Genomic DNA, 27,295 nt, shown 5'->3' on the forward strand with positions numbered 1-27,295 from the left:
TAATAATATCTCGCAGTGATAAAAAAATAATAATACAATAACAACATATATAAAGATCTATACATTTGTTGTGTCCTCTTTTGTTTACACAATTTTATCCTCTTAATTAATATTTGTTAAATTAAAATAATTATTCAGAATAAAAATTCCTTTTTCTATATTATCATTTTAATAATTTTAGTAACTATTTTTTGAATTCAAATAATTTCACAAATATAAAAATAAAGAACAACAAAACAAATAAAAAGTGCAAATAATTTGAGATATGATCTCGAATTAAATAAATGTAAATTGTTTGTTTAACTATAATTATAATAATAATAATAATAATAATAATAATAATAATAATAACAACAATAATAATAATAGATAATAATAATAATAATACTAAGATAATAATAATAATAATAATAATAATAATAATAATAATAATACAACTACATATCTAAAGATAAACATCTTTGGTGTCCTTTCTTATTTTTTCAATTTTATCCTCTTAATTGTTATATTTTCAACTTAAATAATTATTTAAAAAAATTATTTTTCAGTTTTATTATTTTACTAATTTTAGTAATTATTTTTTTGAATTGAAATAATTATTCAAATGTAAAAATAAATAAACAACAAAACAAATAAAAGAGTCAAGTAACTGAAACATGATTCATAAATAGTAAATAAAAGTAAAATATGTATGTAACTATAATAATAAAGACAATAATAATAATAATAATAATAATAATAATAATAATAATAATAATAGTAATAATAACTATTATAATAATTATAGTTCTAATTAATAATAATAATAATAGTAGTAGTAGTAGTAGTAATATAATAATAGAAATAATTGTAGTTAATAATAATAATAATAATAATAATAATAATAATAATAATAATAATAATAGTAATACTTATAGTTGGTAGTAATACTGATCATAATAATTATAGTTGATAACAATAATTATAGTTAATAATAATTATTATTATTATTATAATTAGATCTGATAATAATAATAATAATAACAATAATTAGAGTTATAATTGATAATAATAACAATGATATAAAAATAAAATAATAAATATCATGAAAATTAGGTTATATTGTTGTAAATGTTATTATCATTGAAATGGAGTTGTAAAATCAGTTTTAAATATAATAAATAAAAAATTAATATTACAATATAGTGTAGTTAATTGATTTTACAAAATAATCATAATAGTATTGACCCGTGCGCAGTATGCACGTTTTTTTATTTATTTCAAATATGTTTAGAATAAAAGTATAATTGTTATTATATTTATTTAACCATTAAATAAAAATAATAATGATACTAATAATAACAAACAAATGATAATAATAATAATTTTTATGTTATAAATATTAATGTCAATGTAAATACCAAGGCTAATATTGACATACTAATAATCTATAATTATATATAAAGATATATACATAAGCAACAAAACAATTAAGAAGGACAACTAATTGAAATATGATCTTGTAGTAAATAAAATTAATATGTGTCCAACTATTATAATAATAATAATAATAATAATACCATTACAATAATAATATCCCGTAATGATATTAATAATAATAATAACATTATAATAATATCCCGTAATGATAATAATAATAATACTCTAACTAAATATGTAAAGAGATACACATTTTTTATGTCTTTTTTGTGTTTTTACAATTTTATCATCTTAATTATTATTTATTAAATTTAAATAAGTATTCATAATAAAAACTATTTGTCCATTTTATCATTTTAATGATTTTAGTAACTATTTTTTTTAATTCAAATAATTACAATAATATATGTAATTATTATTATTATTATTTTTTATTAATACGGGATATTATTATTATAGTTAGACACCCATCTTATTTTTACTTACTAATTACAGGATCATGTTCGAATTACTTGCATTTTTTTGTTCGTTTTGTTGTTGATTTATCATTACATCAGAGTAATTAAATAAAAAAATAGTTACTAAAATTAGTAAAATAATAAAACTGAAAAAATAATTTTTTTATTATGAATAATTAGTTAAATTTAAAAAATAATAATTAAAAGGATAAAATTGTAAAAATAAAAGAAGACACCAAAGATGTGTATCTTTTCATATATGTAGTTGTTCTATTATTATTATTATTTATATCATTACGGGATGATAATCTGAATTATTATTATTATTATTATTATTATTATTATTATTATTATTATTATTATTATTATTATTATTATTATTATTATAGTTAGACATATGATATATTTTTATTTACTCTAAGATCATATTTTAATTATTTGAATTTTTTATTTGTTTTGTTGTTGATGTATCTCTTTATATATTTATAGATTATTGTATTTAACATTAACATTAGTATTAATATTCATATTAATATTCTTTTTAATAAAAATTCATTATTATTATTGACAAAAAAAATAACAAACTTTGACAAAGGTAAAAAATGTAATTTAGAAAATTTCACATAAAAATTTTATATTTGTTGCAAATGTTCTTACAAATTTAAATTAGTAAAAAATGTTAAATATATCTTAAAATTGGACAGGAAACTACTAAATTTTCAGTTGATTTTCATTTTATTTTTTTCAGATGACTTTCATGCAAAAATTATTAGAAAAATATTTATTATTTTATTTTATTTTATTTAAAGTTTTAATTCACAACAAATTTATATTCTTTTAAAATATTTCTATAAATTATATTTGTTAAAAAGTTACCATGTCAACAATATTTTAATACATGGAAAATAAATATTTTTCAATTATAAATATTTTAAACATGCAAAGGATTTTAAAAATATTAATTTTAAATATTTATTTAATAAAAATTGATAATTTTTATTTTTATTTTATTTAAATATTTTTATTATAATGACCATAAACTATAAATATTATCATTAAATTTATAAAAATATAATATCATATTTTTATGAGGTAATTTTATATTATATTTAAATAAAAAAAGTACGTATAGTTTATTATTAAAAAAATGTATATTTTTTATTACTTTTCTCTTAAAAAATTTTATTTAAAAATTAATTACACATTTTTCTATAAGTAATAAATATAATATTAATTATATTATTTTAAAAAAACAAAAACAAAAAAAAAAGACCCGTGCGTATGCACGGGTCAGAGACTAGTTTATATAAAAAAAAAAATCTCTATATCTATGTCTAAATAGATGATTCATGTGTTTGGTGTACACATTTTTCTTCCAATTTTACTCGTCAAGTAATCTATATTTTAAACGAAAATAGTTTTGTTTTTATGTTTATCCTTTTACGTTAATCCGAATTTGAATATTTTATAAACAAATTAAAATAATTATTTTACAATTGTATCCTTTTTAATAACAATTTATTTCAATTCAATAATTATTTATAATAAAGAATCTTTAATAATAAAAAATTATGCAAGTAGTTTATTTTTATAATTATTTTTAATAATAATTATTTTATACTTTAATAAATTGTTGCTATAATAGTAAAGTATTAAAATAATCTTACACCCATTCTTTTCTTCCTACACTCTTAATTTTTATTTTTTTTAAATGTTCATTCTACCTTTTTGAGTTAATAATATAGTTGACATTCTTTGGTTGTCCTTCTTCATTAACTTAAAATTCCCATTTCCGTCGCACCTCCCCTCGATTCGTCATTCAAGAAAGTGTTTTTTTCTATTACTAGGTTTTGTCTGATGCATGTGTGCACATACAACCAAAACTGGTGAAAAAGAGGAATACAAATATTGAGTTGCGCATGAAAGAAGAAAAGACAGAAAAAAATACTTCTGGAAGGGGTGTTTTTGAACATATTTATAGATTCAGAAATATTTTCTGAAACATCTATTTTTAAATAATATTTTTGTATTTTGAATTGTATGTTTTCGAATGTATTTTAGAATCTAGAAATACATAATAGACTCGAAAATATATTCTGTAATATAATTTTTTTTTGGGTCTTTCTTCCTGCACCTCAAAAATTTCTTCTACACCTCCAAACTTTTTTTAAATTTCCAAAAAATTCTTTGACCATTTAAGAAAACCCATAGACACCACACCTCCAAAATTATGTCGATTTCCAGAAGTTAAAATATATCACGGAAGTCGATTTTCGGAAGTCAAAATATATCACCGGAAGTCGACTTCCGAAAGTCAAAAATCATCACCGAAAGTCGACTTCCGGAAATCAAAAAATATTCCCGGAAGTCGACTTCCGAAAGTCAAAAAAATTCTCCGGAAGTTAACTTCCGTGAGTGAAAAACAAATTTTATTTTGAATATTTTTAATTCTTTTTAAAATTTATATTTTTTAACTTTTAATGATTTTTTTAGTTTATTATTTTATTTATTTTTTATGTTTTCATATTTCTTAATATATATTTTTAAACAATATTAATATCTATATATATAATTTTATTTTTATTTAATATACTGAAAAATAAATATAAATATAAAAATAAGTAAAATTAAAATAATATTAAACTTTAAATAAAAAAAACAAAAGAATAAAAAATTTATTCTGCTTCATTTAATTTTATTTAATATTTAAATTCATTTTAAAATAATAAAACTTTAAATTAAAAAAAGAAAAAGAAAAAAAATATATATATATATATTCGTTTTTCTTAATTTTAAATTTCATTATTTATATATGTTATTTCAAATATGATTTTTTTAATTTTTTTTTCTTTTATTAAGATTTTAATAAATTACATAAAAATAAATTTAAATTTAAAAATATAAAAAAATATATAATTGAAAAATTTTTAAAAATTTGTTTAAAATTAAATATTTAAATTTTAAAAAAAATTTAAAAATTCAAATAAAATATAAAATAATATACACATGAAATATATAAATAACATAATTATAATAATATCAATAAAATAAATAAAATTAAAAAATAATTTAAATTAAAATAATAAAACTTTAACAATATATAAATATATATATATATATATATATTTCCTTTTTTTAAAATTTAAAGTTTTATTATTTTAATTTAAATTATTTATTATTTTTATTTTTCAATTTTTTATTTAGTGTTTTATAATTTTTAATACGTGTATTAAAAAATAAAATAAAATATATAATTTTTTTATATATGGAAGTCGATTTCCGTAATATTTTTTGATTTTCGGAAGTCGACTTTCGGTAATGATTTTTTACTTCCGGAAGTCGACTTCTAGTGATATATTTTGACTTTCGGAAGTCGACTTCCGGTAATATATTTTGACTTCCGAAAGTCAACTTTCGGTGATATATTTTGACTTCCGGAAGTCATATATTTTGACTTCCGGAAGTCAACATCCGGAAGTATTTTTGGGAGTGTGATGTCCGTGAGTTTCTTTAAATGGTCAAAAGGTATTTTAAAAATTTTAAAAAAATTTGGAGGTGCAAAAGAAATGCTTGGAGGTGTAGGAAGAAAGACCCTTTTTTTTTCAGAATAAGTGTTTTGGATGTCATTTCAGGATCTGAAAATACATTTCAAAATACCTGTTCTGAAATTTTTTTATAATTTAAAATAACTATTTAGAAAATATTTCCAAATTTAAAAATTATTTGAAATAATTCACAAAACACAATTTATGAAATAAATGTTTCGAAATATATTTTCAGGTTCAGAAATAACTTCTGAAACTTTAGAATAAGTACTTCAGAAATTAATTTATGATCCAAAAATTTCTTTTAAAATACTTATTTATTATTATTTTTTTGTTTTACATTTCATAATGACTGTTTCGAAAGTTATTTTTAAATTTGAAAATATCTTTCAAAACATCCGATCCTAAAAATATTAAAAACAAGGTGTAGTGATTTTAATTATATATTTAACGTGGTGTAGTTTGGGAAGTAAAACTTTTAGGGGGTGTAGGAAGAAAATGGAGAGGTGTAGGAAAAAGAACCTTTTTCCGATAAATGGGTTATTCCGTTTTCATATGATGGTCGTTTCTGGCCCAATATAAAATGGAATCAAGGATTTATTGTAGTAAAGTTGGTTGGTGTTCAGTTAATTTTTTTAATATATATTAAAATCACATTTAATTATTTCTATAACTTAAAATTTTAATTCATTAGTTAATGTATCAATGAGATAAATTAAATTAGTTATTATTTTTATGCTAATACGTGAAAATTAATAATTAAAACTTAAATTATAAATGTTAGTGATTTAAATTACAATATTATTATATTTCTATTATTTAAAATATAATATAAAAATATTAATTTTTCAATTTATTTTTTAAAATAAGTAAGATGGTGGACCAACTCGGCCATCACTCTTTCTTCGGTCTATCTATTTGGTAGGTTAAATAGAGGATGCAAAGCAAGTTCAGGAGTTGAAAATACCAACTCTATCTGCCAAATTAGCAAGCTGGTAGAACAAGAACACTTTATTACCTCAACTTTTAATATGTATAATAAATAAATAACAAAATTTTAGAATAGGAAACAAAAGATTGATAATTAATCTAAATGACTTTATACAATCCTATGAATTTTGTTTGATAAATGACTTTATATAATCTTATGAATTTTATTTGATAATTCTACCTGTCATAATATTGTAGTTTTGAACTATAAAATGCATTAAAAAAATTATACTTATTTTAAATCATGTCAATTGTTGGATTCAAGTCAATAATTGTCAAGAAAACACCAAAACAAAATGAAATGAAACACTTTTATTACTTGAAAGATTTTATAGATAAAGTTTGTTCACAAGATACATTATATTTACCATACACATTAAGTTATGTATATATTAAACCTAGGGAATGGAATAACATAAAACCAAGACAATTAAACCCAAACATCAATTAATACATGCCTTAGATATGCTTACAACTTAACACCAATAGATGGTGATTTTCTGCACTTTTCATGTAGACTAAAAAAAAAAATCGTGAGACAGGCCGAGATATTAAATCCGTTGGCCTCAAAGTTCAACCCTCATAACTCTTACATGCAGTTTGACTTGCAGTCTGTATAAAGAAAAATAAAATAAAGTAAAATAAAAATGTGTACTTGTGTATATTGATCATTTTTCTTCTAGACTTTTGCATAAATTCTTCTATGAGTAGAAAAGACAAGTGTTATGTATTTTTGAATGTGCTAAAATTTGAAGAATACATCATATATGTCAAAGTACGAATACGAATGTGATGAAAATATTGAATTATCAGTTTATCATCCAACTCCCAAAAGTTTTTGCTTAACTTTGTGAACTTGTTAAAGTTTCCCAATTTGTTGAACATTGAAAGATTTATCTGGAAATCAAACTCTTGACCTTGGCTCTAATACCAATTGTTATGATCATGCGCTTACCACTAAGCCAAAAGCTATAGCAATTAGTCAAGGCACAACTTTTTACTTAAGAGTGTAACACAAGTCCAAGCGCCACGATTTGATTGTGACCCAACCCATTTAGCCTCTGTCACGGGACAAGCTATAGTCATTAGTCAGGGCATAACTCTTTTTACTTAAGAGTGTAACACAAGCCCAAGTGCTACGATTCGATTGTGACCCGGCCCACTTGGTCTCTGCCACGGGACAATTGATGCCACCTACAACAATCTCTCCCTCAGCAATTGTATCCCACTCTTGGATTGTGACTTGGCCCTTATGGCCTCCGCCACGAGATAATTGTCCAACCTGCAACAATCTCCCCCTTAACAATTGCCCACCAGGAATCAAATTTGTGACCTTGGCTCTAATAACAATTGTTAGGATTGAGTGCATACCACTAGGCCAAAAGTTATAACCATTAGTTAGGGCGTAACTCTTTTTACTTAATAGTGTAACATAAGCCTAAGCACCACGATTGGATTGTGACCTAGTCTACTCGGCCTCTGCCACGGGAAATTGATATTGTTAAGAATTCAAGTGTGAGTCTAAGTCCCACATTGGTTAGAAATGAGAAAGAGTGTTATATAAGGATGAAGACCCATAAACTCATTGCCTTAAGGTTTTGGATTAAGAGTGGTAGTCCAACCATAGCTAGAAATGAGAAAGTAGAACGTTATATAAGGATGAAGATCCATAAACTCATGCCTTAAGATTTTGGATTGACAGTGATGTCAATGCCTTATGTGATTAGACTCAAGTCTCACTAGTATTGTATTTCTCTAGTAAACCTCCTCTTTGTAAACCTTTAGGAAATAGATCATTGTCCATTTGATCACAATAATAATAAACCCCTTTAACCATCTATGCATAACAAGGATTTTATTTGAGCTGTTATATTATGTTCACAATTTCACTATAGATAACTTGAATCTCTAGTGAAATTTAACATTAAACATGCATAATAATATACGGTGTTGTTATATATATATATATATATATATATATATATATATATATATATATATATATTAATCATAGACAACGTTTTATAAATAAAGTTTTGAAGGTTTTGGATGTAATGAAAAAAAAAAATCCGTTGTGTTTGTATATATCAAAGTGAATTATTAGTCATGAAAGTTAGGATACAATTTTCAACAATCTTACTCATAAAATTTCAAACATATTAAATAAGATTTATTAATCGAAAATGTAATAATTGAGCCAAATATAATGATTTTTGAGTCCAATTTGTACCCTAAAATATAGAATAAAGACTTACTTGGTTGATATTAACACATTTCCCATTTTTATTTAAGAATTACTATAAAAAATGTATAAATAGTAACTAATTTTGGAGATAAAAAATAATTAGTCACTATATGACCAATTAGAAATTAATTTAGACACTAATTTATTTGATAGTCAAAACTTTGGTAACTAATGTTAAAGACCAATTTAGTGATCAATTCATAAATTAATTATAATTTTGTATTCATAATATAGATTATTTTAGATATCAATAATCTTTAGTTTATAAATTGGTTACTATAGTGGTTAATTATTTTTTGTCTCTACAATGGGTTGCTATTTAAGAAATTTTCTTGTTGTGTTAATTATGTTCTATAGTAAATTAAAACTATTTTATATTTTCAAAAATTAAATAAAAAAGTAAAATATTAATTTGTTTCCTTTAAGATTATTAGTTCTTTAAATACGTAAAAAATACCTATCTTTGTAGCAAAAAATAAAACAAATTTATTGTAAGGAAAATAAATAGCAAACATATTAGTGTCTTAAAATCTACCAATAACATTGGATAGAGAATCATGTTAAGTGTGTATATTCCTTTATATAATCTAACAGGTGCATTTATTATTACCTTATCTTTATTCCAAAAAATTGTGAAACTAACATTTCTTGAAATAATAGGGTCTTTCTTCCTGTACTTCCAAAATTTCTTCTACACCACCCAAATTTCTTTAAATTCCCAAAAAATCCTTTGACCACTTAAGGAAATCCGCGGACACCACACCCCCAAAATTATGTCGACTTTCGGAAGTCAAAATGTCTTTCGAAAGTCAAAATATATCACCGGAAGTCAACTTTCGGAAGTCAAAATATATCATCGGAAGTCGACTTTCGAAAGTCAAAATATATCATGGAAAGTCGACTTTCAGAAGTCAAAATACATCACCGGAAGTCGACTTCCGGAAGTCAAAATGTATCACCGGAAGTCGACTTCCAAAAGTCAAAATGTATCATCTGAAGTCAACTTCCAGAAATCAAAAATTATCACCGGAAGTTGACTTTCAGAAGTCGAAAAACATTACCGGAAGTCGCTTCAGTAAGTCAAAAAATTAATTTTATTTTAAATATTTTTAATTCTTTTTAAAATTTATGTTTTCTAACTTTTAATTGTTTTTTAGTTTATTATTTATTATTTTATTTCTTTTCTATGCTTTTATATTTCTTAATATATATTTTAAAAAAATATTAATATCTATATATATATAATTTTATTTTTATTTAATATACTGAAAAATATATAAATATAAAAATGAGTAAAATTAAAATAATATTAAACTTTAAATAAGAAAACAAAAAAATTAAAAATTTATTCTGCTTCATTTAATTTAAAAAAATACATAATTGAAAAAATATATAACTGAAATTTTTTTAAAAATATGATAAAAATTAAATATTTAAATTTTAAATAAAATTAAAAAAATCAAATAAAATATAAAATACTATACACATTAAGTATATAAATAAAATAATTATAATAATATCAATAAAATTAATAATATTAAAAATAAAATACAAAAATAATTTAAATTAATAAAACTTTAACTAAAAACAGAAAATATATATATTATTTTAACTTCCGTTTATATATATATATATATATATATATATATTTAATTTAAATTTTTATTATTTTAATTTAATTTTTTTCAATTTTATTTTTAAATTTTTTATTTAGCATTTAGTATTTTCTTATTTATTTTGTATTTTCTAAAGTAATTTTTCATTTAAATTTATATATTTTATAATTTGAATATTTTTAATATGTGTTTTAAAAACTAAAATAAAATAAAATAAAAGTTAGAAAACATAAATTTAAAAAAAATTAAAAATATTTAAAATAGAATTAATTTTTTGACTTCATTTAGTCGACTTCCAGTAATGTTTTTTGACTTCCGAAAGTCGACTTCCGATAATGATTTTTGACTTTCGGAAGTCGACTTCCGGTGATATATTTTGACTTCTAAAAGTCATATATTTTGACTTCCGGAAGTCGACATCCGAAAATAATTTTGGGGATGTGATCTCCGTAAGTTTCCTTAAATGGTTAAAGGGTTTTTGTGGAATTTAAAGAAAATTTGGAGGTACAAAAGAAATGCTTGGGTGTAGGAAGAAAGACCCAAATAATATTACACCTACCACGGTCCAATGAGGCCCAATATTTGCCCATTTCTTAAAATATTGTAGCTACATATACATCACCTTCAAAATCACTTTAATACAAAATAGTGAAGTTAAAGCCTCATTACTAGAAAAAAAAAATGTTACCAAACATTTAATTATTTTTTATGGAGATATTTTTAACTTATCATATTTAAAGTAATCTATCTAATTCTAACGATGAATACACAAAACGATTTCCATAAAACATGATAATATGAATGTTGGTCTTTTTTTATTGGAATCAACAAAGCATGCACGAGTAACCTCTGCAACAAAAGGAAAATGCAACAATGTGATGTAAATGACCAACCAAACAAAATATACTATATATGTATTGGTTACCTATAATGCAAACACAGAAAATGTATGAATGCATGTGACAAGAAACAGATATATACACTATTTGAGTTCTCACACCTTATGTATAAAATCTCCCACTTCAGAGACAGAAGTTTCATCTCAGATCAAATGTCTATAATAGCAGAAGCACCAAAGTTTCTTCAAGTTTACTCAAATGGCTCTGTGAAACGCTTCGACCCTGAAACTGTTTCAGCCTCCATAGAATCAACCAATGCATACAAATCAAAGGATGTGATCATAGACTCGTCAAAACCCATCACAGGAAGAATCTTCGTTCCAAGCTTTCCAACTTCCTCAAAGAAACTTCCTCTCTTGGTTTATTTCCATGGTGGTGGCTTCTGCATTGGATCCACCACATGGCTCGGCTACCACACTTTTCTTGGTGAATTCTGTGTCAAATCCCAAACCATTGTTCTTTCTGTTGACTATCGTTTGGCTCCAGAACACCGTCTTCCAATTGCCTATGAAGATTGCTACACCTCACTCCAATGGCTGAGTGAACAAGTTGGTTCTGAATCTCTGCTTCAACAAGCTGACACAACTAGGGTTTTTCTCTCAGGAGACAGTGCAGGAGGTAACATTGCACACCATGTTGCAGTGAAGGCGATTCAGAGCCATGCATGCCCTTTGAGAATCACGGGGTTGATGCCGATACATCCCTATTTTGGGAGTGAGAAAAGGACAGTGAAAGAGATGGTTGATGAAAGCGCAGAGGATGTGACCATGAATGACATGTTTTGGAGACTGAGTATACCAGAAGGTTCAAACCGTGACTACTATGGTTGTAACTTTGAAAAACATGACCTAGGTAACAGTGTTTGGGTTAAATTTCCACCCACTGAGGTTTATGTTGCTGGTGAAGATTTTCTGAAGGAAAGGGGAGTGATGTATGTGGAGTTTCTAAAGGAAAAAGGAGTGAAAAAGGTGACACTTGTGGAAGCAAAGGAAGAGTCTCATGTATTTCATGTATATTTTCCTCATTCTTCTGCAACTGGTTTGCTGCAAACTCAAATGACTAGATTCATACAAAAATATTAGCTTCGACTATGAGTGTTACATGAGGATGTTTTCTTAATTTAATAATAAATTCATCAAAGAATAAAATATATTTTCTAATTCATTATTATGGAATTTTCAGCTATGTAATCTTTATATGTAATCTTTATATGTAATATTTGTTCTTGTACTGAGAAATAATATTATACTAGGTTAAAATATTATTTTTGTTCTTCTTCATTTGTTTAGGTTAAAATATTGTTTTTGTTCTTCTTCATTTGTTTCTGTCAATGAACATTAGAATGTTTTTCCTTGACCTCTCCCGATAGCAGACAAAAGTTTCAAACTAAATATTAGTTTTTCAGTAAAAACAGTGTTTTTAATATGTAGTAAAATATAGGTTAAAATACTTTTTTTTTCCCAATTTTCGTCAACTTTTTTCACATAAGTCCTAATTTTGGTTTTGTACTCAAATAAGTCTCAATTTTCGTCAATTTTGTTCAATTTGGTCCTTTTTTGCTAATATCGTTAAATCATTAACTGCCACCCGTCACTTCATGGTTTTTTTGATTTTTTTTTTAATTTTTTTAAATGTACACGTGTCAACCCAGTAATATGCCACATGTCACTTCATGATTTTTTTTTATTTTTTTTTAATTTTAAAAAAAAATTTAAATGTTCACGTGTCAACCCAATAGCGTGTCACGTGTCAAAGTGAATATTCTATATTCAATTTGGTCCCTATATTTGTTATTTTTGTTCAATTTAGTCACAGTTTTTGTTAACATTAACCAATTTGGTCCCTATCAAAAATGTGACCAAATTTGATTTTTATATCAAAGTTATAATGTTGTGAATTTTAATATATTATATAAAAATATTTAATAAAAAATGTAAATTTTAAAATAAAAATTAAATTTGATTTCAATTTAGAGAGGGACCAAATTGGTTTAATGTTAACAAAAATTGAGACTAAATTGAACAAAAATAACAAATATAGGGACCAAATTGAATATAGAACATTGACTTTGACACGTGGTATGTTACTGGGTTGACACGTGGATATTTAAAAAATAAAAAAATAAAAAAAATTTCAAAAAAACCACGAAGTGACATGTGGCACGCTACTGGGTTGACACATGTATATTTAAAAAAAATTAAAAATAATAAAAATAATAAAAATAATAAAAAAAAATCACAAAGTGACATGTGACAGTCACTATTCATGGCCGTTAATGATTTAAACGATGTTAGCAAAAAAGGATCCAATTGAACAAAATTGACAAAAATTGGAACATATTTAAACACAAAATCAAAATTAGGACTTATTTAAAAAATCTTGACGATAATTCGGACCAAAAAGGTATTTTAACCTAAAATATATGATCGTTGCATTTACTCGTTACTTTTTCAGTTTTGGACATTATTGACATCAATATAATGACTGATATGGTCTTTTGAACTTCTCTCTTCTTTTGTTTTTCACTTTCTTTTTTCCCTATTCTCTTTGTCTAAGATCTTGAAGTTATTGATATTGATATTTTGTACATAGTTTATCTTGTTAGATTCTGAAATCCTTGATATGTTCAAGATGTTCCTGTTGTATTTGGAGGATTAATGCATATACAACGAATAAATTCTTAAGAGTAGTGACCTTTTATGCCTCCAAAAATCCTTCTGATGTATGTTTTGTGCAGAATATCCAATAATTTTAAGGATTATGATTTATTCATCAAGTATGACCATGTCTCTCTGCACAATTCATTCAATAAAATTAGATATTTTCCCTATGTTCTTGAGATGGGTCTTTTTCACCTTCATCTTCTCCTTACTGTGACACAATGTTCTTAATGTCTAACATCATCCAAAAGAAATGTGCATCTCGTGTGTCATATCTTACCACAACAATAATACAATAATAACAAGTATATCATTCTGCTCTATCTTCTAGATTTTCCCTATTCTCTTCTCGGAAAATTGAAGAATAAAACAATTACACAGTTTTCGTTCAAGGTTTGGTCATTGATGAAGGTGCTCATAATAGCTAGAGAAAGTCGCGAATGAAGGACGCGCAAGTGATTCCGATAAAACCCACTCCGACGTGGGTTGGCGGCGAGGTGGGAAAAAGACATAAATTCACCTTGTGTGCTCTTCCGCAAAGCAGGTGGCAATTGTTCTGCATAAGCTCTGATCAGTGACATAGTGAGAAATCTAATCTGCTCCGGCGAGCATCAATGACGAGCGACACCACATCGACGACGCATTTGATGGCATCGACGTTGTCGGCGAATGCACATGCATGGCGTGGTGGTCGCACAAACTGCAACGGTGAGCGTCTCACATTGAAGAAGGAAAGAAAGATGGTGTTCGACGTTGTCGACAACAACTCAGGTGGCGATCAGTGTCACACCGACGATAACTCTAGTGGCTTTGGCGGGTGACGACAGTGGGTCTTAGAAAAGTCCTCTGTTATTTGTTATGGGTTCTCCTCTTGCAACTTGCGTTCTTGGTTTGGTGACAGAGAAGAGGGGAGGAGAATATATCTGACATGGATTGGAGAAAGAGAAGAAAGCCTTTGAGGAACTTCTTGGGATTTTTTTTTAATTTTTTTCCCTATTTAGGGAAAATAAGATGAAAATGAGCTTTGCATTTTACTTCTGGCACCCCTCAGATTTGATTTAAGCAATTGAAAAAATTTATGGAGAAGTCTTGGGTTTATATTTAAAAAAAAAAAAAGACCTTTGTGCTTTAAATAAGTTGCCCCTCATGTAGAAGAATGAGAAATAGAATGGGAGTAGACCGAGAGTTGATCCTGAAGGATGATGTAGACATAGTGAAGGATACGGTAGACCATTATCAACTACTTAAGTACTTGTTCATGTACTCTCTATCTTCCACTGAGATGAGCATAACTAAGTAGTTACCCATTATCAATCTTAAATATTTAAAACTATGGGGGTGGAGATAATATTACTCAATCACTTAGCAGAAAATTTTAAATATTTTCATTTGAGTGAATTTAATCTCATTTTTAAAGAAAAATAAATTAACTATTTTGATGGGTTTTCAACTAATGATAATTACTAGGTGAAATCAATGTATTTTAGAAGTTGGAATCATAAGGAAGAGAGATAGTATAATTTGTGACTACATATCCCTTATGATACTAATTCTAAATTAAAGGAAGGAATATAGAGGAGAATTATTTTCTCAACCTCAGTATGCTCATATAATTGGGAGCTTACTGCTTTTGATGAGCTATATTGCTTATGCGGTAGGTAGACTGAAAAGATACACTTAATATTCTAATGAGCAATATTGAAACTTATGAGATATATGCCATTAAATATAGTGGATTTCCCATTATACTAGAAGAGTACAATGATGTTAATAATGTTAACTACTGGATCTTTGATTCAGATGAGACAAAATTCACTAGTGGTTATGTATTCACATTTGGGAGTAATGTGATTAGATAGAGATAAGCCAGACAAGCAATGATTACTAGATCAACAATGAAATATGAGTTTGTTGCTCTTAAAATGCCTGATAATGAAGCTGAGTAGTTGACGAACTTCTTAGCTAACATTCCACTAGGAATGAAATGTGTTTTTATATTGTGATTTCCAATTAGCTAAAGAGTGAAACAATTTCCATTGAGTATGTGAAGTTAGAATGTAATCTAGTAGACCCTCTGACAAAATCCTAGGATGAAATATGACTTTAAGAACATCGAGGGAAATGAGACTTAAGCCACTTGAAACAAACAAGTGATGGTAACCCAACCTTTGTAATTGGCGATCCCATGAATAAGGTTCATATGGGTAAAAATAAGCCACTTGTTAGTTTTGATAACACTAAATTGATTTTTAAATCAATCAATTACGTCAATTCCTATGGTGCATGTGAAAGTGCTAGAGACTGCATTGTTGAGAGGTTAAACTTTGTAATTAAAATTCTCTATGGTGTAAGAATTTTAGTGGAAACAAAGTTTTAATGATTTTCATATCCCTTACGGGTGGTGTATGATCTGTAGCATACACTTGATGAAATCACCAATATGAGTGACAAGTGGGGCCACTTGCATGAGATCTTAGCATGATCTCTACAACACTCATGAATACTGGGCACGTGCATGGCCTAGTAAGCGCAACACAACGATAACATTAAGAATTGTGGGGGTGTATTGTGATTGATAAACCGCTAACATACATAAAGCGATTTTGGTTCATATAGTTTGCTATATCAACTACACTGTGCGTTAAGTTTCTCAATCTAGGACTGGCATATAGCTTGTTATACCATCTCTGATGCATTACATTTTATATGAGACCCATGATATTTTCTTTCATTCTTTCTGTCATACCTTTTGCAATATGTGGGGGATTGTTATAAAAACAATGGTTTTAATATATTGCAAAATATATGACCGTTGCATTGCTCATTACTTTTTCAGTTTCGGGCATTATTGACGCAACTGTTTTGATTTGGTATTTATATTAACATCAATATTATGACTGTTATGGTCTTCTAAACCCCTCTCTTCTTTTGTTCTCTCACTCTTTCTTTTTCCCTATTCTCTTTGTCTAAGATCCTGGGGTTATTGATATTGATACTCTGTACAAAGTTTATCTTGCTAGATTCTGAGATCCTCGGTATATTTGAGATGTTCCTGTTGTACTCTTGCAGACTTGCGCATATACAACGGATAAATCCTTAAGGCAATGATCTTTCTCGCCTTAGGAAATCCTTCTTATGTATGTTTTGTGCAAAATATCCAACAGTTTTTTTCTTCATGAATAATCAATTTATGATATTACGTTCTTAACAAAAAGACTACATTGGGTAACAATAGAAAAAATATATAAATTTTGAAACAAGAAGAAAGAAAGTGAAAATTCCTAAACTTATAAGTAAACTTATAAGGAATGAAAATGATATCTTAATAAAAAATATATAATTGTAAGAAATGTTGAACGTTTTGTTTTCACAATTTAGGGAGAAAAAAGGTGATTTAATCAATGTATGAAAATTTTGATTAGTTTCACTTTTTTATACACAAATAGAAAAACCACTCATCTTATTAAGTAATTCACTTAATTTTAGTCATTTTTATTCAAAAAATTATTATTTTCATATCATGTGTGTGTATGTCACTCATCTTATTAAGTAAGACACTTAATTTTAGTCATTTTTATTCAAAAAATTAGTTTTTTTGCAAGACACAATTTCAATGAGATGGCTTACTTTCTTCATCACGAATTAAAGTCTTTAATTCCTTCTTGTTAGTTCAATAAAGATACTTTCACGTATAATTGATCATGAGAGAAAAATGGTCTTTACACCAATGTAGAGGTAAAGGGAGGGGAGGCTTGTTCCCACTCCACCATTTTTTTAGTTGAGACAATAGTTGAAACAATAGTTGAAAAATGTTGTTTAAAACATATAATATGTGATTCTAAGTTTAAGCAACAATTTAATCATAATTTTTCATCCATGGAGTTTTCGGTCGTGACCATTGTTCAAAAGCAAAGATGTTTTTTCTTCTAAAGTCACGAAATTTTAAAAGTCATTACCTTACATGAATACAATAGGTTACACTTTTCAAACAATGATAAGACAACACTTTATTCATTGTTTTAGACAACATATTTTAGATGTTGTCTATTCTTTATACAATATATTAAATGTTGTCTATTATTTAAACAACACATTTTAGATGTTACATATTCTTTAGGCAATAAATTTTAAGTGTTGCCTATTATTTGGATAATTTTAAGCAACACTTTTAAAAATATGGGATATTCTGTAAAGTTGTATTTTAGGCAACACTCTTTAAATGCAGCTTATTCTTTTATAGTAGAGTTATAACATTTAAGAAAAAAATTTATTAATGTTATAATCCACCAAATTATTTTGAAAAATACAAAAAATATAACAAGTCATATATAAACTATTAAAAGACTATGTATTCAATATTACAAAATAATTAACAAATTAAATCAATTTTATAAGTTTCTAAATGTAGACAACATATAAAACTCATAATATTTAGAAATGAAATTAAATTTGCAATTACCATAATGTATATGTGAAATCATAATTGTAGAAGTGAAAACATTAAAAGCTAGTGTAATGTAATCTAATACACACTTTGAAAGTTAAAAGAAATTACAACTTATATTTAGCAAATGATTGAATTTATTTCAACATTTTGTGAGTCCTCTTCTCTAAATGATCTTCATCTCCATCCTCCAAAAGGTAAAACTAAAAATATATAAAGTCATGAAAAAACTAGTCATTTCCCAATTTATGAAAGACTTTATAAAATATTAGACAAACTTATAAAATTCAAATAGATACCTCGTCATAACGAGGAGCATGAGTTTCAATAGAGGAGCGTGGAAGCAAACCCAATTAGTGAATGAAAAAGACCTCTACTATGGTTGAACATTAAAAAGCTTAGAGGATTAAAATTAAAGGGCCACTTAGGAAGCAATAAGCAAATAACATAGTTTATACTGGGTTTCTTAATAAACAGAAAACATAAATGTGAAATTAAGAAAGTTTAATGCAAAACCAGAACTGAACCATAAAAGCAATGCTCATGAACTAAGCTACACTAAGTCAAATGATCAAAATGAAAGTTAAGCAACATGAATTGAAACCGGAAAAAAAAAATTAGAAATACAGATTTTTGTCGACCTTCGTTTATTACTTACCATTCATGCCGAATAAAATTTGAATAAGGCTACAATGATATCATCCAAGCTTATTTTTGTCAGCCTTCCTTTATTATTATCCATTGTTATCACACAAAAGCACCCATAACTTTTTTGATGACTAAATAAATTTATCCTATAGTATAATCCTTTTGGCCTTATACATTTTCGGTTTTTAGGTGTTACACATTTTTGCAACCCATTTGATTCTATGATATAGAGGTTTTAACTTTAACATAAAGACTCTTGCAATGGTGCCACAATCATAAGCCATAAACATGAAATTTGTATAAATTTTGAATCTAACATATTTAGATATATCCCCACCATCCTACATGTTTGATTTTTATAGGGACATCATATCCATAACCCAAGTATTTAACTTATAGTTATATAGAAATTACAAAAAAAAATTGTGTGCATTTAATTTTTTTCTATTTTTTTCACTACAAATATCTTGAATAGAGTTTATTAAATAAGGAATGAAATCTATCGTCTTGTCTCAAGGACAAAATTTACTTCTTCTCCAAACCCAATTTTTTTTTTCTTTCTCGGTCAAGGGTTACTATTGTACCTAATTTGGCTTTACTTAATTTGACTTTAACAATATTTTAATTCCTCTAATTTATCATTTTTTTCACACTTTTTTCAAAACAAAATATTTTATTCCTTTACTTTTTCATGACACTTTGATATAAAAAATTAAAAGTAATAACATATTTGCATCGCAAACGAATAATATGACATCTTTATTAATATTAAACGAATAACCATACATGAACAAAAAAAATCTTTGAAATTTTTTGAAAGGATTACACGTACTTTCACACAATGTAGAAACTCGACCCATGGACATCAGAAAACAAATAATAAGGAATGAAATCTATTGTGTCATCTCAAGGGAAAAATTTACTTTTTATCCAAACCCAAACTTTTTTCCTTTCTTTTTGGGTCGAGGGTTACTATTGTACCTAAGGCTTTAATAGTATTTTAGTTCCTCTCATTTATCATTTTTTTTTCTTCACACTCTTTTCTAAACACAATATTTTATTCCTTTACTTATCCATGACAATCTAACATAAAAAAATTTGAAATTAATAACATATTTGCATCACACACGAATAATGTGACATTTTATTAATATTAAACAAATAACCACACATGAACAAAAGAAATCTTTGAAAACTTTTCAGAGGATTTGACAAACTTTCACATAATTCAGAAACTCGACACATGGAATTCACAAAACAAATTTTGGTTTTGTTTTCCCTAATAGTGTAGAGTTTATTTATAACTAAACAGAGGAAAACAATGTTTGAGAGAAACATTTGGTTGATTCAAATGTATTATCCAAAATCCTAACATCGAAATTGTAAAGATTACGAGTTGAAATTCCCCTAAACTTTGCTAGGTAGGAAACATCCAATTTGTTCTTGAACAGACTAAAATCGAATTTGGTATTCAACATTGTGATTATAAAGCAATAATATAAACAATAATTTAAACACTGCCTAAACCCTAAAATTGTTTTCTTAGTGAAAATCCTAAAACTTAAAATACCCAATCTTAGCTTCTTTCATTTTCAATCTCAAAAAAACCTAATCCCTTTACTGAGAAGAGTGTTCTCCTTGGGAACTTAGACAGTGAAAAAGAGTATGAGACAGGAAAATGAAAAGTTGAAGGAGAAGGGGAAATTACATACCTACAAGCAAGGGGTTGTTGGACTATAAGTGAGGAGACAAAGGGGTTGGAGTGTGAGTGAGGAGAAGAAGGGACTAGAGTGTGAATGGGGAGAAGGGTTGGACAGTGAAAGGATGATCAATGAGTGAGTTTTACGATTTCGTGAGTTTATGTGGTTTCAAAATTTCAAGTTTTGAGTATAATTTGAAGTTTTGTCATGATGAAGATTTTAAAATGTATTTGCCAACAAAAAGTAAATGTGGTAAGACTATTTTAAAGTAAATTATTTATGTAAAGAAAGTTAGAAATTTTTTGTAGCATATAACTTTTTATCATATATTAAAGACAATTCAAAGTAAACGAGGTTTAATGTATACCGACATTTTTTAAAATGTAGTTTAAAGTACCAACGTATTAATACTCGTTGTCAATGATTGCCACACTTTATTAAGTGTTTCTTAAACTAAATAGACAACAATTTTGCTATATAATGTGGTTTAAAGGCGAATAAGACTCATTCTATAACCAACACACACAAAAAATCATGGTCTATTTCTAAGGGTCTAAGGACGCAACTCATTGATTTTTCCATTTCAAAAGAGTAGGAAAAAGAAGAAAAGAAGGTCATCGTGTGTGCATATTTGTTTTCACAACAATTGAAGCTACAATGAAATTGAAGTTTTTAGAGGAGGTGTCACTCTTGAAATCGGTTTACCGCTTTGGTTGCGAGACTCACGGTTTATCCTTGAACTTTCTTTGAGAGAGATTTTGTTGCTTTGAAATATTTTTAACACTTTGTTTTCACTACAATCCCCCATATATTGCAAAATGCAATAGATGGAAAGAAAAAAAAAAGAAGAAAAATATTGGTCTCATTATATGTAATGCATCAGAGTTGCTACAAAAAGCTATATGAAGTAGTCCTAGATTGAGAAACTTAATGTAGTTGGTATAACAAACTATATGAACCAAAAAAACTTGGTATGTATTAATGGTTTACCAATCATAATACACATTCATAGTTCTTGTTATTATCATTGTGTTGTGTTTAATACGCCATACACGTGTTCGATATTCATGAGTGCTCTAAAGATTTTGCTAAAACCTCATGCAAGCAATTTACTCAACACTTACATAGGTTATTTCTTACATCACAGAGAATTTTAATTACAAAGTTTAACTTCTCAGTGATGCAATATCTAATACTTTCATGCACCATAAAATGTAAAAAAAGATTGATTTAGAATCAATTTTAGTGCTAGAAGAACTAACCAATGACTATTTTTAACCCATATGAACCTTATTCATTATATCTCCAATCACAAAGGTTAGGTTTCTATCACTTGTTTGTTTGCAAGTGGCTTGAGACTTGTTCCTCTTAATGTTTTTAAAATCATGTTTCTCCCTAAGGTTTTTCTTAAAGGATTTGGTAGATTCCTTTATGGCTTACATAATCATTGAAATTTGTTTCACTCTTTAGTAGTTCTTTTATCAAATCATGTCACAATTGCATAAGTATGTTCTTTCCATTTTAATTTAGTTTTTTTGTTATAATTATTGTCGATAGGCAATCACAATGTATTGATATAGACGGTGTTAATCTCATTATGAATCGAATTTTTGTTAAGAATTTTTTTCAACCATTTAGCTCCACTTTTAGCCATATCAAGACCAATAAACTCTGATCCCATTGTTGTTCTTACGATAATTATTTGTGTGACTGATCTCCATGTAATTGCAACCCTCAAGTGTAAACACATGGCCACCAGTAGATTTTGTCTCATCTAAATTGGAGATTCAATTATAATCATTACCCTTTTCCTAAGACTTGCATGTGCATCACAAAGTTCTCAATTAGGACATTGATTGTACTCACACTATCTACCTACTTCATATACAATGTCTGATCTAAAAAAACTCATTAAATGCAATAAAGTCCAAATTATTTGGGTAAATTGAGGTTGAAAAATAGACTTTTCTATATTGTTCTTTAATTCAGAGTTAACATCATAAAGGGTGCTTATTGGTTTGAAGTCATAATACTCAAACTTTCTAAGAAGTTTTTCAATGCATTGGTCTTGAAAGAATAATATACTATCTCCTTTCCTTATGGTTCTAACTCCTAAAATAATTTAGTTTCACTCATGTTTTTCATTTCAAACTTAGACCTAGAAACAACTTTGTTTTATAAACATATAATGACACATTCAACATTTTTCAGATTTAGTGCACAAACATTTATCAACATTGTTAGTTAAAAAACCATCACAAAGTAAAACTCTATCAAGTTTTTCATGTCATTATTTTGGTGGTTGTTTCAATCCTTATAAGGACTTCAAAAGTTTGCATACTTTGTTCTCTTGACTAGGAACTGCACATCCTTCAGGTTGAGTCATAAAAATTTCATCCTCTAGATCACCATTCAAAAAATAACTAACTTATGGATAGATGCTAGAGCTAATAACACTCAGATAAATGAAATTCTAGTCATTAGGAAAATGTATAATTATTGATTTGGTCCCTTAATTTTTTGAGTTTATTCAATTTGGTCCCCGAGTTTTTTGAATGTTCAATTTGGTACCCATATTTTTTAAATGGGATCAGTTTAGTACCTTCCGTTATATTTTAGTTAATTCGTTTGTATAGTGGTGAGTTGTCATTGTGCAACAAAATAAACAAGTAATCATAATACCATACTGAATTCACTTGATCAAGGAAACATCAATAGAGAGACTAAATGATGTTAACTACATCCAACAAACAAACCAACCCAATTAACAACTTCACCCACATTTCTATTGCACAATGACAACTCACCACTATACAAACGACATTAATTGGAATATAACGGGAGGTACTGAATTGAACCACTTTAAAAAATAAGGGTACCAAATTGAACCTTCAAAAAACTCAGAGACCAAATTGAACTTTCCAAAAACTCGAGTACCAAATTGAACCAACTTAAAAAATTGGGGGACCGAATCAATAATTATACCTTAGGAAATTTTTTTATCAAAGTAGTCTACGTTAGGTTTTTGACTAAAACTTTTTGCTACTAGTTTTGTCTTATGTTTCTCTATAGATTCGCCAGAATGGTACTTTTTCTTAATAATTCACTTACAACCAATGAGTTTTTCTTCTTTAGGCAAATCTACTAAGGTTCAAGTATTGCTTTTCTTAATTGAGTCAATTTTAGTCCTAATGTCCTTATCCCAATGTTTTTGTGTCCAAAGCACTAGCTAGTAGTTTCTAAAAAGCTTGTTGGATCATTTTCAACTATATAAGTGTAAAAACCATTTCTAAAGGAAGGTTTCTTCCTATATCTTTTACTTCTCAAAAACTCACATATGGCATCACTAGCAATATATAGGTTGTTCAAATGTCTCACTAACCTTTAAAGGAAAAACATGTTCAAAGAACACAACATTTTTTGTTTCCACTATTATATTATGCTCAAATACATCACTTTTAAGAAGAAGAAAAAAACTATAGGCAACATTATGTTTATCATATTTTTCTTAAGTTTATTTGGGTATTTATAACACCAACTCACTTCATAATGAATGGAAGAATGTCACGATATGTAACTTCAAAAACGATAATAATTCAGAGTCAAATTCACATAAAATAATACTATTCTTACTATTTCCAATTCAAAAATGAGTAGTATAGGTTATTTTTGTCTTTCTAATGTCTCAACTTTCTCCATATCTAATTTTGACCAAAATTGAAGATGCGGGGGATCGAACCCCGTGCCTCTCGCATGCAAAGCGAGCGCTCTACCATTTGAGCTACATCCCCTATTGATAATTGAAAGTACATTTAATGTATTGTTGAACTATTTTGTATCAACAAAAATATATTATAAATTTTTGGTAATTCCATGTTTTTTTATTCTATAAAGTTAGTAGTTCTTTCTACATACTCAGAGAAAAGAATTGTGCACAGGTTTTGCTCATTGCATCTTTGGATTCTCATGTAACTTCAAAAAATTGATTTGAATAGGTAACTTAAGAATCCATTGTCTTGAGTATATACGAAGAAGTTGAACGACATGCTAAAAAACATTAACAAACCCAATTTCAGTGATAATAACTCAGAGTCAAATTCACATAAAAGAATACTATATTATTTCCAATTCAAAAATGAGTTACCATTTGAGCTACATCCCCTATTGATAATTAAAAGTACATTTAACGTATTGTTGAACTATTTTGTATCAACAAAAATATTTTATAAAGTTTTGGTGATTCCATGTTTCTTATTCTATAATGTTAGTAGTTCTTTCTACATACTCAGAGAAAAGAATTGTGCAATTAACAAACCCAATTAACTCAGAGTCAAATTCACATAAAAGAATACTATACTATTTCCAATTAAAAAATGAGTAGTATAGGTTATTTTGCTCTTTATATTGTCTCAACTTTCTCCATATCTAATTTTGACTAAAATTGGAGATGTAGGGGATCAAACCCCGTGCCTCTCGCATGCAAAGCGAGTGCTCTACCATTTGAGCTACATCCCCGATTGGTAATTAAAAGTACATTTAATGTATTGTTGAACTATTTTGTATCAACTAAAATATTTTATAAAGTTTTGGTGATTCCATGTTTTTTATTCTATAAAGTTAGAAGTTCTTTCTACATAAATTTGTATGAGTATCTATCCCCCATATTCATTTTAATGAATATGGGGGATAGATACTCATACAAATTAATCTTGTGTCAGGAACCAAATTTGAACTGGTGACACGAGGATTTTCAGTCTTCTGCTCTACCAACTGAGCTATCCAACCATTCTTGAAGCTTAATACTTTGATTTTAAAAGATTTTAGAAATCTATGTTAATGAATCTATATCAACTAAGTAAAAAAAAGTTTGTAAGTGAGTTTCTGAAGTAATTGTAACGTTATAACCGAAAATTACATATTTAAAATAAAACAACTAAATATAATAATAAAAACCTCATTTATTATCAAATCCTTTCCCCAAAACATGGGAAAATTTAATACATTTATTTCAACATGCCAAACTAAATAAAACTGTGGCGTTCAAGTATTACAACTATAAAGTATTTGTAAAGCCAATATAAAATAGTCCATAAATTTTCAAAGAAGAAAACTAGTAAAGTTTCCCTGGTTATGTAACAAGTTACATGATCATCCCCAAACACACACAGATAGGGTGAGCTCAATTAAAGAAACACAAATACAATATGAAAAAATTAAAGCATCTCAAAACTATAACATGTTTTAGCATTTCCCATTCCTCAGTTCCTCAACTTTCAACATTCTGTTAGACGCCTCTTGATTCTACACCCTTTAGTGAGTACATTGATCGATCTTTGATGCACGAGTTTCTACTCGCCCCTCCGACTACAAGCCACCACCTAATAGTCCACACGCGGGAATAAATTGTCACGGCCACAATCCGCGACACCAAGTGGAGTTCCCCAAAATGAATCGAAGTTCGTAGTTGTCCCCAAACTACCAAACTCAATCAGGTGCACTAAAGAGGGCAATCATCTGAAACCTCGTCTTACGAGCCACGATCTCGCATACTCTATTGGACTTCCTAAACCACCAGGCTACAACCTTGAGTGTCCACGTGTTACCCCAATACAAGTTACACTTGTAACTAGACCCCCAGCCAAAGCATCGCAACATAACACTCATCCAAAGTTGTGTAGAAACCCTCCTCACGAGCCAATTATGCACCCAAAACCGCTTAGCGCGCCTCTCGCGTCGCTAGGCGGAACTTGGTTCCAAATTGGTTGGCGTATCTCTCGCGCCGCCAGGCGCCAAGCTCCTTCCAAGACTTCTGCCACACAATTCCGCCTGGCAGGACCAACCCTACCGCCAGGCACCACGCGCGTACAATGGCCACTATCACTGTTTTGGGACTCCATCGCCTGGCGGCGCGGGGCGAGCCGCCAGGCGCCATACCAGTAATGCAATGCTACTGGTTTTTGGCATATTAAACAGGTCCCTAAGGACCCCAACCATATAGTACGATAATCATACACACTTACAATCATCCAGTCATACTAGTAAGACTGAATCTCAATGCGCACATTCAATCATGGCACAATAGTTGTCAATATTACACATACACTTTAAAACAACACAAACAGTGAAGCATACAATCTAGACCACCTCCAAACATCAATCTCATTCATCCAGGCATATTTACAACAACTGAATTGCACACACACTTCACTTAGCACTTTTCCCAATTAATAGCATATTGTCCCCTTAAACAACAATGGCATATTCTACTTCACATTCTTCATATTACCAATTAACCAACCCATAGTCATTTAATCAACATCACATGGTGTCCTAATTATAGATTACCAATTAAATACAGTCCCTATCATGTTCAACATACAACTTTATTTAGTTTAAATACATATCTCCCAATTATCACATACTCATACACAATTCATTTCATATCCAATACCTGAGTTTCCTTCCATCCCACTACTCCATTGCATACATACCAGATTACCCAACATAACACCCGATAACGCCTATCCCAAACAAAATTCCAGATAATTTGCTGGACTGAGGTGTCGCCTGGCGGCAGTCCAGGCTCTGCCAGTCAGTGCTTGGCAATCTAAGTTCTGGCATATCTCTCATGCACCCTTCGTGATTCCCCAAACACCCCAAACACAGTACTC

The 27,295-nt window shown here is 27.7% G+C and overlaps 1 protein-coding gene and 1 non-coding gene across 2 annotated transcripts; one reads left to right on the forward strand and one right to left on the reverse strand.

The window, feature by feature from the left end:
- Nucleotides 1–11,324: 11,324 nt before the first annotated feature.
- On the forward strand, nucleotides 11,325–12,254 carry LOC114194785 (putative carboxylesterase 17). The gene has a single exon (XM_028085202.2). It carries the CDS (start codon nucleotides 11,325–11,327, stop codon nucleotides 12,252–12,254), a length of 930 nt encoding a protein of 309 aa, XP_027941003.2.
- A 12,088-nt stretch (nucleotides 12,255–24,342) lies between these two features.
- TRNAA-UGC (transfer RNA alanine (anticodon UGC)) lies at nucleotides 24,343–24,415 on the reverse strand. The gene has a single exon. It is a non-coding gene; the product is annotated as a tRNA-Ala (tRNA).
- Nucleotides 24,416–27,295: the final 2,880 nt, after the last annotated feature.

The sequence above is a fragment of the Vigna unguiculata genome, chromosome 8 (assembly GCF_037176805.1).
Source record: "Vigna unguiculata cultivar grain cowpea cultivar isolate G323 ecotype 2 chromosome 8, ASM3717680v1, whole genome shotgun sequence".
In the NCBI taxonomy this organism is placed as follows: domain Eukaryota; kingdom Viridiplantae; phylum Streptophyta; class Magnoliopsida; order Fabales; family Fabaceae; genus Vigna; species Vigna unguiculata.

Bases quoted from the DNA above. Each gene is read 5' to 3' on its own strand.
- LOC114194785 (XM_028085202.2), top strand. From the start codon at position 11,325: ATGTCTATAATAGCAGAAGCACCAAAGTTTCTTCAAGTTTACTCAAAT.